At 40.5% G+C, this 18,449-nt stretch overlaps 1 protein-coding gene across 4 annotated transcripts in view; it reads right to left on the reverse strand.

The window, feature by feature from the left end:
- EIF2B3 (eukaryotic translation initiation factor 2B subunit gamma) overlaps positions 1 to 18,449 on the reverse strand; it is a 99,823-nt gene that overhangs the window by 26,148 nt on the left and 55,226 nt on the right. For all 4 annotated transcript variants that reach the window (XR_015259144.1, XM_086752944.1, XM_086752945.1 and 1 more), the window contains exons 7-8: positions 4,781 to 4,908; positions 3,948 to 4,141 (exon numbers count right to left, since the gene is read on the reverse strand). Coding sequence is in view for 3 of the 4 variants with exons in the window: in XM_086752944.1 (XP_086609070.1) it covers positions 3,948 to 4,141; positions 4,781 to 4,908 (322 nt within the window). In the remaining variant the exon portion in view is untranslated. The remainder of the gene's footprint in view (positions 1 to 3,947; positions 4,142 to 4,780; positions 4,909 to 18,449) is intronic.

The raw sequence follows: 18,449 nt of genomic DNA on the forward strand, positions 1-18,449 counted from the left end.
GCAGTGCACAGCACGTCTCCTCTCTACTCAGCTTCCCACCTGTGGAGAAGCAGCAGATCATCATCAGCAAGCAGGCTGGCTCCAGCAGAACAGTGACATCCCTTACATTACTACAGTGTCCAGCATCTGTCATTTCAAGTGCAGTGCAATGTGTTTTACACCATTCAGTAATGCAAGAAAGGGAAGCAAGTAATCTGAAATACAAACAAGTAAACTGGCATAGAAAGATTACTATGTTCAGCCCACTCAATAAGGTAGTATGCTAAGGTACAGGTAACAAAAAAGTGTTTCAGATGTGTAAGGAGAAAGAAACTGAAGTTAATCAAGTGGCTATTCCAGATGGTAGAAAGCTGCAGAAGAAAAGGCTCTTGACAGAGAGAAGGCAGGTGTTAGATAAGCAGACAAAGCTGTGATGGTAATGGAGAGAGACACGGTCCATGAGGTAGCCAAGAACAAATCCATGGAGAGCAATTCTGAACTGGCTCCTCAAAAGAAAGGGGAGCCAGCGTTGTAGGAGGCTGGGATATCACTCCATCATTTCTCCTTTTCTGGGTGAAAGAGCAGCCTGAGGCGTTCTGCATCTCCTGGCGTCAGGCTAGGGCCAAGGTCACACACCACAGAAAAGGTGATGACAGCGCAGATGGGGATTTCAGGGGAGGTGGGAGCCTTGCAGCAATGCAGAGGCAGCGCGCTGTATGGAGTTACCTGCGGCCGTGATGCAACGTATGATGCATCTTGGTTGCACAGAGAGGGTGGCCAAAGAAACACAGAAGATACAGAAGGCAGCAAACTGATGTATGAGGGCTAAGAGGTCAGTGTCATGGCAAATCATACGCCTGAGAGGCAGCGCGTGCCGGGGCTGGTGTGGGGCTCCGCACACGCTGTTTGGCCAGCCAGGATGTATGCACTGACTGTCCATCTGAGAGGTCAACTGGAGTCTCAGCATGGTGATGGGGTAACTGGGTTTGCCTGACGGGAGGAAAGGGCACTCATTAAGTCTCTCTTTTCTCTATCCAGGCATCTATTTTCACAAAACTCTTAGGAAGGTTTATCTCCGAGATCTCTGTTGCTCTGTTAAATTTGGGTGAGAGTTGCCAGCAATTTCCAAAGCTGCTATGAAGGAGCTGCCATGTGGTACGATTGTGTAAAACGACTTCCTTAGAAAGCTAGGATAAAATGAGCTGATGGCTAGGGAGTGAACCTCAAGGAGGAGATCCCACAGATCTGAAGAAGTTGGGATCGGATCAGAAAAAAAAAAAAAAGAAACCTCAAGATCTCTAATAAGATGATACTTGCAGGAAATGTTTGGATATTCATAATATGACCAGCCTGCTTCCCTTCCAGTATGCAAGGATGGATAAATAGTGCTGGTTTTCATAAGATAAGAATTTTCACAGTTGATGCTTCATTCAGATGAGCAAGATGAGCTCACACCTCTGAGCTATCATTTCAGGCTGCCTGTTATCCACAGTAGACATTTCCACATCTATAGTTCCTTATATCTTGAAGATGGTCCTTCCCACTAGACTTGTGTTTTCTTTGTTTTTTAAAAAACAAGAGTAGGTTAGACCCTTCAGTCCAAGGTGCAGGCACTACAGAAAACCACCAGCTTACCAAAACACCACAAACTAGGCCAAATCCACCTGGATGATGCTGGCTTGGTAAAGGGATGCTGTCCTCACCTGACACATAGCTGGGCAGCCACAGCAGCTAGATCCAAGAGAGGAACACACACCAAAGCATACCTACAGCATAGGTTGGAAAGATTCCTACTATCCAGTGTTGCTCTGTGGGAAGGGAGAGTACCAAGGAAAAGCTCTTGCCCTCCTCAGTGGAAAGGTGGTGTGATGAAATAAATAAAGCATTTTACTGGCCAGAGCAAAGCCCTTATTAGAATCAGTCAGTGGTAGCGCAGCCTGAGGGGTGACCCAAGAAAGCTACCAGCTCAAGCATTTTGCTCTGAAAAGGAAGGTTAGATAGGGGGCAGGAGTCAGAGGGAGTGCCTGGGTCAAGGGAAGGTTTAAGATGTGTTTGGATTTAATTCATCTTACAAAGAAACTATTTCCTGCTATTGAAGATAACTCCCTCCTGAACCCACCTGCCCACACACAGGCTGCAGGCATCCAGAAACCCAGCTGGAAGTGAAATGATGTGAGTAAAGTGCTTCCTCACCAGAAGGGCAATGGGTTAGGATGCCATTCCTTCCCATGGCTACTGGACTGGACTGCTACTGCTCTGGGAAGCTGTCCTCTTGGACAGCAAAGTTATAGGTCCTGGCTTTGCAGTGGGGGAATCAGAATCTGTTCAGTGAAGACTGAGATAAGAGCAAACAAGACACCAAAAGTCTTCCTTAGAGACCAACAAAACAGTTTTTAAAAGCAGATAAAATTAAATGTTTATCTTTTATGAGGATTAGCAAGAGAAACAAAATGCAGTGGCACTGAAAAAAGGAACTCCTTTTTCACAACCCCTCATTAAGCTCCATTTTATGTTTTACCTCCACATAGTTTCCTTAGAAATGTTACCATTCTGGAAAAGTTAAAAATTCAAAGAAAATCCTTTCCAACATTGAAGGCCTCAATGTGATTTCAAAACACTAGCTCTATGTACCACCCAGGAGCAAACACATTTCCTGAACTGACCAAAATGTAGAATATTTAGGTTAAAAAAACCCCAAAAAACAACAACACAAAAAAACCCACACGGAGTCTGACTGGCTCAACTCAATAACTTTTTACTGAAGTGGCTGCTGCCAAATGTACAAGCACACTTCCCCTAGCAAGCAGTGCTCTCCCTTAACCCTTTGGGCACACTTGTTTCTGATATTCTTGAGGAAAGTTTTCCCTTTCTGACAGCAGTGCTACCTCCCTCCTCTCTTCCTCATGTCCCTAACCACAAAACAAATCTCTGTATTTCTGTGCTCCTTTGTAGGCACCAAGGAGAAAGAGCTCCAGCGTGAAAACTCGCTCTGCCATGCTGCAATTCTAATTTGCATTAAATCATCCATTCATTGTATTAAAAAGAAATGAACTCAATCTGAAAGCAAAGGCAAGGCAGTGTCCACTTCCAGCATTTCCAACACAGCTTCATCACTGTTCCAGCCCCTCTTCCAGAAGTCTTGAGTCTTTCTCTACTGCATTCCCTACTGGTCTTTCAAAACTAGAGGAAACTGTCCACTCCTGACAGCAACAAAGTTCATCATCAGCAGAGTGAAGTGAGAACTTACACACGCATCAGCCAGTGTAGTAAAAAAAAAAACAAACAAAAAAACCAGAATCCTACCCCCAAAATATATTAAAAGCTTTTAATCATCAGCTCATTAGCTAGTACAGGATTTCTCTAATCCTCTCCTGTGATCTTTTATTTTAAGAATTCTCAGTAGCGTGAAAGTGAAAGCTGCAACAGATCAACACTTCACCTCTATGTTGACCTGAAGTGGCACCGTAGTGAAATCTGTTCATAAAATAATTTTCATAATGGAAAGCATTAGGCAATTTGAATGTATGGGTAGTTTAAGTCTTCCTGCAAACCATTAATAACCTTTGTCATTATCATTTAGATAAGCATCTGTTAGGAAGAGTCCAGCCAGAACTGATCTTGCGTTTAGGACATGGAGGATTAGATGATCTAACAAAGCTACTTTCAGCCTCATTTTCCACACTTCTTGGCTCTTTGGTTGCAGGTCTTGTCACCCTCAAAAACCAGAAGAGTGTGTGGGGTGGGGGTTTTCTTAGCTAAATCCAAGCTATGGAGCAAATGAGTGACAGAACTGTTTTCTGGCCTCATGTCCCTCTCCAGCAACCAGCAGGCTGATGTGCCTAGGTAACACGGCAGTGGTTCAGTTCCCACACACTCCTCAGCTGTATCGCTGGGAGCCGCTCCTGGAGGCTCAAATGTCCAATAAACTACTGCTATATTCCCAGGTGGCAGTTCTGTATTTTTCTCACCTGTCGGTTAGCTTCAATATACAACCCAAGAGTATTCACTCGATAGCACAGTCCCTCTTTCATTACATGGACGTAGCAGCGCACTTTTCCTTCATGGAGAGTTTCATTCATATCTCCTCTATGATCATTCCAACAGGAGTTATCTGGAGCAGGTTTCAGCAAGCTATTATCTTCCTTTATGAAACTATAAATGTCTGGAGAACACACACATGTATGAAGTTAGACAGGATTTAATGAAATACTTTCTGAAGAGGAATACTGTTAGTGTTGCTGAAGGGAAATCTTTGCCTCACATCATATGAATGGCTAGATCCTTAGCAGTCATTCACAGATTTTATCATATGTAGTGAGTAAGTGCTTATTTTTATTCTGCAGGTGGGAATCAAGGGGTCAGGACAGATGCAATGTTTTGCCCAAGGTCTCACAAGGAGACAAGGGAAATGCTAAAAATACATTCCAAGATCTAAGATCCTTTCCAGTTCCCAGTGCAAGGAGGTTAAGGCTTAGTCTGTTGCCCTATGCAATTTTAGGAACTACCTCCTAAAATTACATTTTCAGAAGTGTATATACCTATACTGTATTCCAGAAGAAAAAATATAGAACATCTAACCAATTTGCTCTTGATCTTCACCAAAATAAGGAAGGACAAAAATATTTATATAAGGCACAATAGTGTCTGAAAAACAAATGTACTAGAATTTTTGCTATCGTCAAGTATAAGAGAAAAAAATGCCCAAACCAGTGTTTCAGGCTAATTCTGTACTCTACCCAATAATTCAGCTGTAGCATATGGGCTTTAAAACTTTCATCAAACCTTTGATTCTTCCACTGACCTAGGGATGCTTGTTCTTTTTTCTTTTGGTCCTCTTTGTTGTCTAGTTCTTGCTGCAATGATGCAGGAGAAGAGAACTGTTTCCTAACCAGATGTGGAATCAGTTCACTCCGGAGAGATGTGATTGTCCTGGGGAAGGAGAAGCACACATGAAGTCCATGAATACTAAAACTGACATGTCTTCATTTTCTTTGCATAACATTATCCGACATTTTGAACATTTTTCATGAGAACGAATCAAAATGCCAAGATATCTGGCACTAAGAAAATGTCCACTAGTCACGTGCTTCCTTAATGCATTAAAATATAAGGAAGATTCAAAATAAGGAAAATACTTCATCGTCAGAACTAATTCTCCTACATTTTAACGGAGATGCCTATAATTTAATATGCCATCACCCTGCAATTTGTGCTTGTGTGCATATGGAATGCAGAAAAGTACCAACACAGAGATTGTGCCTATAGAGGAAAAAAAGCAGCTCCTTTTCTTTATGACAGAAAATTTGAAATGTTCAAGGATACATCTGAAATATCTGATCCTTAAATGAAAATATTTACAACACAGACATTAATGATGTCCTCCTGCTCACATGAAACATCAAGAACATTTTACAGACTCAGTTCTTTAACCAAAAGAAAGCAATACATTTAAACAAGTTTAGGTCCCAAGAGTTTCAGGCTTTTTAGGTGCCACAATCCAAAATATATTAATCAACAGAAAGTTTCCAAAGGCTTCAGCTGGCAATACGCCCATCTTCCCTGCATACACATTTCAACTTTTATTATATTCATTTTGACACCCCAATAACAGGAGGCAGAGAAATCACATGAGAGGTTTGTGATAAAGCAGGGACTTGACCCCAAGCCATCTACGCCTTAAACAAGGACCCTGATCACTAGATTATCTTTCCTCTTGCATTGATTTATACATAACAGTGAACCAAGAAAAGACTCCAACAGACAAATATCAATGTAGAAAGTATACTGTACAATGGGATTATAACTCTGGTAATTTAATTTTGACTATTAGAAGAGAATTTTATTTTTCAATAGAGTATTTGGAAAAAAATCCCCAAATCAACAGTTTTTAAAGTTGGAGTGTATGCGATGCAGTCTTAAAAGAGCTTTATTGTTGTTGTTTTGTTACTTTAACAATCTGCATTTAGTTACTGAATTGTGGATTATTTAAAGTAATGCTTGGGAAAATCATGCGGAAAATGAACTCAAGCTTGGCATGCATAAGAGGAAGTGCTAAACTTCAGAGGAAGGACTGGGAGAACTAACACAGAGAGCTTGGCTGGAGGAACTCAACAAATGAGAACCTGCAAAGAAAGAGGAGTTACTTAGAACGGAAGACAGCAAAACTAAGAACTAACTACAGGTTAAATTAAAAAAGGAAAGTACTAGAATGAGTGTCCTGAAAGTGATTTTGGCTGGCAAAATCTCTAGCAAATGGAGATCTTAAACAGTTCAAACTTTAAGAAACATACAGCTCATAACCCACCCAGGCTCCTGTTGAGGTCAGTGACAGTGAAACAGAAAAAGGACCAAAACGGTCTTTCCTGTCTCTAATTTTGATGGGAAGATTTAGACATGACCACCAGCTCAGTCAAATACAGTGTTTTCCTTTTTCTTGACAAACTTTTCCTTCAGTCCTCAACTGTAGGTTGTGTCATCTCCTCTGTCCTGCAGTGGGATGATCAAACCCATCTCAGATCTAAAATTCTGTTTTAATTTTTACTACAGACAAGGAAAAGCTCTATGGTCTCTCCTCCTTCTTGAAAATCAGATTATAATCACCCTCAGATAGCTGTATTTCAGGAACTAATGAAGCAAAACACTTCATTCTTTAATCACCAAATTTCTCCCTGCTAACCACTTACAGGCGTGCTCTGCCACGGCCGCCCTGGCCCCGCGCTCCGACACACGTGTGTCTGTGCAGATGGGCAGTTTACTAGCTTACAATGTTTGCCTGCAGCTGTGCCATTCAGCAATGATTTCCTGCTTGGGTTTTATACTCCATCCAAAACCGACAATCCTGCGTTTCCCTCAGAGGCTGGCCATGGCATTTATAAGATATATTACCTATAAAATATCCAAGTATTTGGCAGTCTTAAATAGTCTGATGCAGAGGACAACACAACACGGTAGGAAATGAAAGCAGTGGAAAGAGGGAAAGACAAAGTTTTGCCTGGTTTTTGATGGTTTACTCTTTTTTGGCCAAACTCCTGAAGCTTTCCTGCAATTCTCTGAAGTGCTAGCCACATTCCTTCGGCAAAGGTGGGGTAAATCTCTGGGTCATTCATAAGATGTGGCTCAGAAACACACCCTTCTTACTGGAAAAGGAAAACCAGGAAGCTTTGCCTTTGCTTGCTGTTTAAGCAGAATTTATATGCAACACTAAAGGAATTTCCCTTTGGAAAGTATTAAAAAACATGCAGTAAGGCACTCAGTGACAAAAATTTGGGATTTTTTTTGTGACAGATCTTGCAAATGTGGATATACGAAGTGATAGCGTGAGAATATTATCTGACTGTCAACAGTGGGGGAAATCAAACATCTGCTGGGACTATGAAAAGAATTTAAATCAAGGAAGGGATAAGATTGAAGACTCTTCATCAAGAGAGAAAAAAAAATTAGCAGGAGTTTGGAGGAACCAACTAGCCTGTAACCTAGATTCAGGAGAAAGCAAACAAAAAAGGTTTCTGGTCTAGTGTGTTAAAAATTCTTAGAATCAAATCCTGAACTACACATGCCTATATTAAGAAGAAGTAAGTGTAAGACCGTATATGCTGAAGAAAGCAGACTTTTAAAATTCTCTTCAGGTTTTAAAACTTGGCATCACCCTGGCTTCTAAGCTTGTTATTTTGCTTAGCACCAACAAGTAAGAATGAAGAACCTACTGAGATCAACGTAAGGAAAAATCTACTACAACTGGGACAAAGAAAGTGGGAAAGTGGGCAGAAGGAGAGGAAGGTGCACAAAATTTTGGCAGAAATCCAGTTCTAAGCCAAATCAGAGTAACCATGCTCTGACACCTCACAGGAAAATCCAGATGGTAGAGAGGATAAAAATGAACCTGCCTTTGAGAAATATTTTCCGAAATAAACATACTTCCATAAATTACAGCTCAAGTGACAAACCTTTTTTGTGATCTTTCATTCCCTAAAATTTGATTTTTTTTGAAGTGATAGCTGTCTTCACCTTGACAGAAAGTAGTAGATTTTCAATTAAACAGCCAAGATTGAGAGTGCCATTAAATTGCTGCTTACAAAGGAAAGGACTAACCCCTGGAGCACCTTACGTGGCTTCAGTCCTGTGAGAACAATGGGAGACGGCAGCAATTTTGAAAGGGGTCGAATCTGATCACATTTTAAGCATATAAAAATTAGAGTTGTATCTGGGATGGAATCCTCCATTCACACAGCAGGTCGCAACAAAGGGGGATGGTGGCAAGAGACAATGCATATGTGGGGGAAATGAAGACAACGGGCAGTTGAAATTCATGGTGCATGTGCAAGCTGGGAAATCAAGAGAAGATAAAATTTTTAAAAACACAGGAATGCCCTCAAAAAGCCTATATTAAGTGTACCTAATAGCTTAGAGCACACATCAGTCATTTGCAGTCAGCTCTGCAAACTGTAGACTCAGACCTAGGCATTACAAACCTAGGATATTCAAGATTAATTTTATTTAAAACTTAAAACATTAAGGTACAAAAAATGGGTACTTGGTCAAACAACTGTAACTTTACCAAGCACTATCACCATCAGAGAGAAATCAGTGCCATGCCTTTAGAATCCCTTTATCCCCAGACCCTGTGCACTATGACGTCTTCCCGTTTTTCTTGCTAAATTAAAAATTTTTACTTGTTAAGAACATGAGGTGAAAATACCCTAGATCTTTAAGTTTTATATTTAAAGACAGCTATGCAGAAGTTTTCAGTGAGTTTTAAAAGGAAATGAAATTAGAACAGCCTGTGATATGTCAAAATTAAGTTTGTATCTATGTATATTATATTATATTATATTGTATTACATTACATTACATCCGTTACAGCCCACAGAGGGCCAACTTTTACTTGCTGCTGAAATGCAACTGCCTCTGGGATGAAGGGAAGGTTATTGAGACTTAGAAATGAAGAAAATTGAGCCAGTTGAGAGACAAGAAGAGTTTTGCAGAAAAAAACAAATGTTGACCACCCATATTTCACAACTATGCTTCAATGGGCTGTGACTTCTGCCCTTAGACACACTTATTGCTGGAGACTCTGTATTTCATATGGCACAGAAAATAATGATTCTGACCAATGCTGGTAGCAAAAAAAAAGATAATAAAATATTTTATAATAACAGAAGAGTCTATTTAAGTCTAAGTTTAAGCGACCTTACAAAAGCCTAGGTACCAGGAGGTGCTGTTTGGCTTGACCCACAGCAGGAACGGGAGCATCCACAGCTTTTATTTCCTGCAGCTGGCTCTTGCTAGCTTCAGACACCCTGAACACAACTGTCAGTTCCATTTACCGGCTGTCATTTATTTTCATTTTCCATGTTTAATGTTAAACACCATAAAACAGTATTAATGAGTATTAGCATTTTAATATCCTCCTTGTTTTATTAATCTGTGATGAAGCATGAAATCTACCATTGCTGTCAGCACCCACCTGTGAAATCTGCTGTTACTCTCCACGGGCTAGTTGCAGGGGGTCTCCCTTGATAACATTATTAGCACAATCATCTACATCTACAGGTGCAGATAGTGTTTGTGATTCCTCACTACAAACATGGAGATTATTAGCCTTTTTATACCTAGTTTTGCTTTTTTTTTAACAGCCCAATGTTAGCTCTTGTATGACAATACAATCACACAGTGGGCTGGGTTCTTAGCTCCATGGCCTTCAACAGAGATTCTTCAGATCACATCAAAAGGAGAACATGACACTGTATTTCAGACTGGTGCTCATAATTAACATTAGAAATGTATACATAAATACATACAACTAAACAAATCCTAAGGCACTAGTAGTTTTGGCCAAAAATAAGTTGCATGTTTATGCAGAACAATAAAGATGTAAGAAAAAGGGAGGGAGAAAGGAAAAAAAAAAAAAGAAAAAAAAAAGAGGGTGTGTTGGAAGAAAGAAAAGTTAATTCTGAACCCTGTAGGTACATAGTTCATGGTTCTCATCGCTTAAAGGATAAAGCCAAATAACATTTAAAAGTTCCATGTAAGCTGGGAGCTCTCTTATTGAATCTCAACGTTATTTTCTCCTGATCCTTTGATGGAGATTAAAAATTTCCATGTGAATACAAAGAAAGAAACAACAGTTACTCGGAGATTTTTTCCCCTGAGCATTTAATGCTCCAAACTAGAGCAGCCAGCCACCATTCCCATCTCCTCCCCCCTCCTTAAAGAGGAAGGAAAAAAAAAAAAAAAAAAAAAAAAAAGTCAACTCACTTTGAAGAAAAGACAAAACAGGGTCAGGGCAAGGGAGATTAGGGAAATGATATTTATATCATGAACCAAATTAAAATGTCAATGCAAGAGGCAGGCAAACAGCCCCTGCCACATATATACACCAGGCATGTTTCCTCAAGGAAACAGGAAAGAGATTTGAAAAGAGTTAATGCAGTCCTGAGTTAATACCACCTGCCTCAGACTCAACACCACTTAAAAGACAGTGTTTGGGTCCATTTCCCACAATGCGGTTTTAACAAGCACAATGGAAAAAGCAATTACAGGCCTTTTCCCCTTCTTCTCATCGATTCACTGCTAAAAATGCTGGAATTTCTGAGACATGCAAAGAATGCGGAGAAAGCAGACAAGGACTACATATAAAAGAAAAAAGTATCAAATTATAAATGTATAGGGTGTGCCACATCCCTGTAGAAGGCTCATTCTACCCTTACATCTTGCGATAATCTTTGTTTGGTGTACCCAAGACTAATTATAATACAGGAAAACTCCAAAGCAACCAGGCAAGCCCGTAAACTACCAGGCAATTACTTGTCCGTAATTCAATAAGCCTCAACCCCAGTCATAGCATCAAAGAGAAGTTATTTCTCTGTTCTATTTGTCCTCTCCTACTCTCAAAAATTTTGTCACAAAAAGAGTAAATATATTTCTCATTCCCTCCAGTTTCATATTTATTACTTGTCAGTGTCTCTTACTATTTTTGGAGCTAAAAGCCTATGAAGAAGGCAAGGAAACTTTGAGAAACGTTCTACTAAAAGGTAATTCCACACGACTGCATTTGTGCTTCATTTGTCTTTCCATACTATTTTCTAACCAAAACCTTCAAGTCCGACAGCAACCTACTCCCAACGTTCATAAGAGCGTGCGTGACAATATTTCAAAAGCCATTGCACAGCAAGATAGTGTAACTGCACAGCTTTGCTTTGCAGGCTCAAGTTTATGAACGACTTTCCAAAACTGCAGAATTGGTGAAGTCCCCACATTCCGGATGATGAAGGGAAAGCAGAAGACAACATGTAAGTGACAGCCATAGACATCATAATGCAGAGAGGATTCAGATCAAAGTATGGAAGGGATGGTATGGACGCAAACCACATAAAAAGCTGTTCTCAAGTTCCACCAAGTCTGGATGCACTTAAAGGAGCAGGGATCTAACTTCCACTTCTGCCAAAAAACCCTTTGGGAAACAAGGCAGCTTTCTGAAAAATTGACCACAGAAATTAAAACTCCTCAATTACATACTCAAATTGTTTGAAAGCATGCGTGCACTCAGCTCGGGTCATCTAACTTTAATTCTGCCCACTCGCCAAACAGCCAGGAACACCCCACAGCTCCCGACTAATACAGCTTTTGCACGGGAATGCCAGCAAGTTTAGACGTTTTTAGAACTTCTCTCTGACCAAAAGTCTCTGAGGCCGTCGGAGGCCACCCAGGGTGTTTGGCAGGTTGTACACGCTGCAGAGGAATGGATCCCATTCATTCCCAGACAGCATCCCATTCTTCTAAAACAAGCGCACCTGCACCAAACGTGATTCCTTGCCAGAACTCATCTTTCTCCATTCTCCCCCACCTCCGCCTTTGCAGCCATCTGTGTCTGAGTTTCTAATTTTTTTTCTAAATGTCTTTGAAATTAGGCTCCTTTTCTGAAAAGTGCGCTGAACAGAGGCATTCTGATAATATGCCTAAATAAACACATGCATATGATGCATTTGATAAAGTTGACATGTATCCATAGAACTGATGAACTATAAACTCAAGATGCATAAGTATATATTAGATAGATAGATTTAAACACTTCAGACTTGTCTGTATAAAACATATAAGTGTCAAAAAATGTAGACATGGTAAGCTCTTCACCCTGCTCCACTGAGGCTGTATGAAAGGCAGCATAGATGTCTGCATCTCTTCGCTCTTTTTCTCCATGTAGATATTGTGTTTGGTGGTCTACAGCCAAATGGACCCATTCTCAGTTTGACTTAACAATGTGTTCATCCTTTCAGCAGTCCAGCAGATAAACTGGAAGCTCTGGTCTGTAATTCAGTACAAGTCCCATTTCTATACTCTTCTACCTTAATTAATTCCTATCACTATTGATTACTAATCCTTGCTCCACCTCTCCCTGTAGGACAACTCTTTTGTTCTCTTTACTGTAGCATTTGCAACATGATCTTCTGTCCTGTGATAAGACTAAATGTGTGTGTTTTTTTTTTTTTTCCCCTGTCACTTTATCCAGTCCTGAAGAACTTTAAGATGAAGCTTGCTTTTTGGGCAATGAATCCCATCTCCTCTTCTTCATAAGCCTACTCTGATTCACAATGTTCTTTCCAGGTTTTATTCATCCAGAAAAGTTTGGTGTAAAATGCTATGTGTGCTACAGTTCATCTCTGCATCTTTGATTTAGAGAAATGTCAGTCCTCCTCCCCATTCAGGCCTTTGACTTCTTCAAAACCAGTAACTTCACTAGACAGCACTCAGCACTTCCCATAGACTGGCCTGTGGCTGATTAAATTATTATACTCACTTTTAATTTATTTTTTTTTTCACTTGAAGCGAAGAAATTTGTAGTTGCTCCCCTTTGATTCAAGATTGTGTTCTAAGATCAGCCCCTACCTCATACTCCAGCTACTTATCACATGCAAAATGGAACTTAGAATACTGTTACTGATTGATTGATGAGTCACTGACTTAATTAAGATATTTCTTAGCTACTCTATTCAGGCATGGGTGCCCTGTCATTGTTACTGGCATTTATTCTCCCTTCTATATGCACAAAGTTGAAAGTCTCCCATTGCGATAACTCAATGTAATAATAAAGTCAGCAACAATGTTATAGACATCTTTATTATTGTTCATATTTCATTTGACTGGCTAAGGCACTATGAAATTTGATGCTGATCTAGAATATAAAAACTGTGAGAAGTGAAGTAGTAGGGAAACAATCACTATTTTATCTCTTTTCCAAAAATTCAACTCATGAGCATTTCAGAAGGATCACTCAGTGACCGAGGAGGTGTGGAAGAAAAGAGATTTAGAAGCAAATCAGAGATGGGAAGAAAGGAAAACATTATCTTGAAAACTCTTGAATTCTGATCAGATCATCTGAATAGAAAAGACAGGAAAATTATGTTTTCCACTGCAAGAGAAATATACCATGATACCACATATAAGGATTGTATCCTGACAGGGAGATGTCCAGTGAGGTAAGATAATATTTTCACTGAGTATTATCTTACATGCAAGTAGTGCTATGGGGAAGAAAAAATACTGCACTGATGAAATAATGCTTAGGGTGATACTGTCCGAGTGGCAATGATTTAAGGGAAAAAAAAAATGCACATAGATGGATAAAAGAATCACCATTCCTCCTTGCTTCAAAATGCACATCTTGTATGAAGGCAAAAGTCAATTTGACTGAAGGCTACCCAAGGAAACTGCAACTGCATGAAACAGTGGAAAAAAATAGTTAATTTTTAAATGTTTATTATCAGATTAGAGCAAGCCCAGCTGAGGCCACCAAGAGGGCCAGGAGCATATGACGCAGGAGGAGAAGCTGCGGGAGCTGGGTTTGTTCAGTCTGGAGAAGAGAAGGCTGCAGGGGGATCTGATTACAGTTTTCCACTACCAAAAGTAAAGTGATATAGAAGACATCCCGACTTTTCCAAGAGGTGCACAGTAAAAGGGCAAGAGGCAACAGATGCAAGCTGCAACGAGGGAAATTCCAGTTGGGACGTAAAGAAAACAACTTTTCAGTCAGTGGTACAGTCCTGGGACAAGGCCCAGTCTCCATTCTTGGAGGTTTTCAAAACTCAACTACAAAAAAACCCCTGAGCATCACAAAAGTTAGACTTACTTGAGTAGGAGGTTGGACTACAGCCTGCTTGAGTTCCCTCCCCAACCTGTTTTTTTCTATGATTTAATAATATTTGCATTGACATTTGAATGACCTTTTTCATGTCCTCCCTACATTCACTTTTCATAGGCAATCCAAAGGGTCATTATCTGGTGCTGTAAATCACAGTCAGAAGACAAAAGTAACACATTTTAACATTTACTTCAGAAAAATTTGCATTAGAAGCAGCTTGCATGCATAGCATACTGTGCTGTAACCAAGCATGCTTCAAGTATCTCAGGCACGTGGCCACTATGGCACATCGTGGTGCCACCGAAAACTTTGCAGTTGCTCATGAAGTTAATCAGCTCCAATTCAGCACGTTCAAAGATATGCCTGCTCCCAGGTAGTCCATTAGCAGGAAAAGGAATTGTATTTATTACAGAAGTGATTTGCTCAAAATCAGAATTAGTTTGAATCTAGTTTGAATCATTAGGGTTTTCTCCTCTGAGGTTTCGGGAGTGAGCTTGATTGGTATCATGGAAAGATGGTAACAGTAATGATACTCTGGAGGAGGAGGACCTCAACAAATTTCAAGTCCTGGCATTTTTAGTAGGGAGCAGAGAAAGCTCCAACAGCTGGATATGTTTGACAAGGAAAGGAAATAGGAAAGATAAATTGCCATTTCATATTCTAACAGATTAATTGCACTAAAGAGGAGCTTGGGTTTGGTTGGGATTGTTTTTTTTTCCTTTTCTTTTTTTCCTTGTTTGGAAGGCTACAATCTATTTGCCCTGTCTTCACACAGTATACTTCCTGTAGGAGCTATTTGTTTATTTACTCATTTTAATCACAAGGAAAGTATTCATTATAAAATCTCTCTTTACAGCAAAGGAGAAAGCTTCCAGCCACACGGCTGACACATGTTAACTTGCAGGTATTCACAGAGCAGGTTCTGTTTTAAGCCATCTTTCAGGCAGCCACACAAAGACCACCAAAGCTGGGTGTTCAGTTCTGCCAGACCTCCCCCAGCCAGCAGCCCTTGCCAGGAAACACAGGTGACAGCCTGAATGATAAAAAGGCATTTAGAGGGGAAAAAGAAAAAATGCACTGGTTTAGTCTGGGCAGCACCTTAATATAAACCTGCAGGGGCCTTTGTGTACAGCACAGCACAGCACACAGCCATCCAAGCAGGAGCTTCAGAGCCAGTCACTCGCACCTCCAGTTTTCAAAGATCTCATACTGCCCCTGCCTTTTACTGGGGAGGAGAATGGTGGCTCCACTGCAGCTCTTCTCACAGGCACAGATCTCAGAACGCAGCACTGTGACAGCAAACCTTCCTCTCCCCTCCTAGTGCTGGCCCAGCGGAGGCTTTCTGGACACCGCAGAGGGGAGCTGAGAAGAGAAGCTTGCTCTGGGACTGCAGCTGAAGCATTTTGGAAAGGCAGAGCGCTATGACCTCACACAATTTACTCTTATTTATTTCAGCAGTTTAAAAAAAAAAAAAAAAACAAAACACCAAACCCCAAACCCCAGTGTTTAACTTTGCAAACAAATCATACTGACTTTGGCTATAAAGCTTACTGCAAATTTGCTCAGTTCAGAGTTTCTCTGCTGGTGAATTCTGGCAGGCAGCTCTCCAGCGCTGGAAGAACCGCAGAAGAGCTGACTTGTTTCCTCAGCTCCAGCTCAGCCTCTCACGGGGTGCACCCCAAGAGGAGGGCTCCCCAGGGAAAGTGGATTTCCCTCGTGGCAAGCAAGATGTTAGCACTCAGTGTTTCCAGGACAAGGCACTGCAAATGCTTACTCAGACCTTTCAGAGCAACCACAGCGCTGCTGTTTATCATTCCTGCCTTGCCAGTACCACACATCATTCCTTCTGGCCACAGAGCTGCCTGCCTGCCAGGTGACTGTACAAGGGAAACAGTGGCTTCTTCTACACCCAACAATTCAGAAGTACTAGATTCAGGACAAAATGGTGATCTGCAAAACACATTACTAAACAAAATAAAAAATTTACCTTGCTTTTAGGATGAAGAGAGGGGAAAAAAGGGGGAAGGACACCACAAAAGCATGTGAAATGTTCCAATGTATAAGAGGAAGATGTGTGCTATCAACTTTGTTTTAGATATATGGACATAGTCTTTTGAAACAAAGTCCTTGTGTTAGAAAATGCAGTTGCCGCTCAGGTGCATAACAGAGAAACCATAACATCTGAGCAAACACGCAATGGCATCTGCCTTCCTAAAAACTGAGATGACTAGCTTTCAGAAGTACTTCAGTCGGGGTGCCTATAGATAAATTGCCCAGCATTTTCTATTCTAAGTTTCTGTCTTCACCTGTTTGTAAACTTTGCCAAAGTTTAACTTTTGGCTGAAATTACCCATGCCAGGTGTTTGGATAGCTTAATCAAAAATGTCTCAGCTATTTCCAAGAATAAAATTATGGAGAAACACTTTGTTTTGTCCATGTTAAAAATATTTCAACTGCTCCACTGAAAAGCTCTTGCACTTCCATGCTTGCAGTTTGGCACAAAATGTCTTTTTGTCAAGGCATTACGTTTGTAAACATAAGAAGTGCCCATACTACACCAAGCTAAGTCTGAAAAAACACTGTTTGCACATGCTTGGAAGAGACCTGTTTTGTAGCTATTTTTTTTTAGTCCTCCTACATCAGGCATGCTCCATTCTCTCTCTATTTCTGCAAGGTAACTGAACTGCTCATGCACTACTCCACAGAGTAACAGAGTACACTGCAGGCCAAGGTTACAAAGGCTGAGCTGGTTATTCTTTGAAGTTTAGAGCATCTCATCTTGTTCTGGTGGCTCACCTGAAAGCTGATAGATCTGTGTTGATAACAGCTACTCCAATAGCAAGAGTCATAACAGCCTCACTGATTAATTCTATGAGTGTCATGTATATAAATATATATACACACACACTTTTAAATGCACTCAAATTAAGAAAAGCTAGAACTATGTTGCTTATACAACCTTAAATAAGACCTCATGTGTACAGATTATGACACAATCCGTAAAAACATACTCACCCACCTTTCCTCTCGCCCCAATCTCAATCTCTTCTTCACCCAATGTAAAGATGGACTATGCCCTGGGGATGAATCAAGGTTGTGTAATGAGGCAGAAGAATGCCTGCTTCATTTGTTAGAACATGTGTGTTAAATGTACAAGGCAGAGGGCTGCAAGAAGAGAAAAGAACTGCTAATATTTAAGGCAAATGAATGATGCCTGAAGAACTGATTTTTGATCTTTTTTTTTAAATTCCCTTCTGTCAGAGGAGTTTACAGATGCTGCTGAATACAGAACATAAATCTAATTTCTGCAGGTTGCCACTGATTGTGTGTTTTTGATTTTATCACTGTCATCCTGTAACAGCTATCATCAATGGAAAAGATTCTTTCGTCATTAAGAGCTCTCTGTATAACACCAAGGATTGAAAAAATAGCATACTCAAGACAAAGACGCTTCAAACTTCAGCTCTTGTGTGCCTTTGTTTCCCCCTTTCAGAATGGAGAAAGACCGCTACTTCACTCATTGGGGTGCTGGAAAGACAGTTAGTGAAGTGTGCACAGAGCAGTATGGTATCAGTGATGAGCACCAAGAATCCAGAAGGAAAGCATTTACCTGATCTTCAGAACAGGGTTTAAACAGCGAGCCGCAAGTAAGGCTGGTAGCCTTCACGTGAACAATGGAAGTTACATACCATATTGAACAGTGTCTCCTTCAGTGGACATCTCGGGCAAAAACTGAAGCAATGGTCACAGATGGGAAAAAAACAACACACAGTCACATAACTGGAGAATGTACCATAATGTGTGGCACATAGAGAAGCAAAACGTTGCACTGGGAGCTTCAGCTGTGGCACTTCCTAACTTCCAAGTGGTTAACTTTGCAAAGTTAGTATTTTTAAATGTAGCTTTTTGTGTGCCCAACTTGTAAGTAAGATTTGATTAGCGTACTTGTGAGAAGCTCTGCACTGATGAAATTTGACAAAAGTAATTTTTTGGAGGTAACTTAGTAAGTAGGACCACATACTACTTTGTTTTAGGCAGCCTTGATCTGGCTTCGGATTTTCTGGACTGCCTGAGTGAGAGGTGAAAACGGCAGCCTCCAGGTGTCTACGGGTTTCAGCTGTGAGCAGGGTGAAATCCCTAAACATATAACAAGTGTTGTCATCTGTACCCACACAACCAACTGTGGGCACAATGCCATTCATGCATACCTATATTATAAATGCATCTTACAGAAATATTCTGGAAAAAAAAACCCCACAAACTACCATGCAATTTCACTTTGATCACATTTCTCCTGCTAGCAGCTTTGCTGGGACTGTCAGCAAGCAAACTGTCA

Source organism: Chlamydotis macqueenii, chromosome 8 (genome assembly GCF_036417535.1).
Source record: "Chlamydotis macqueenii isolate bChlMac1 chromosome 8, bChlMac1.mat, whole genome shotgun sequence".
Taxonomy (NCBI): Eukaryota; Metazoa; Chordata; class Aves; order Otidiformes; family Otididae; genus Chlamydotis; species Chlamydotis macqueenii.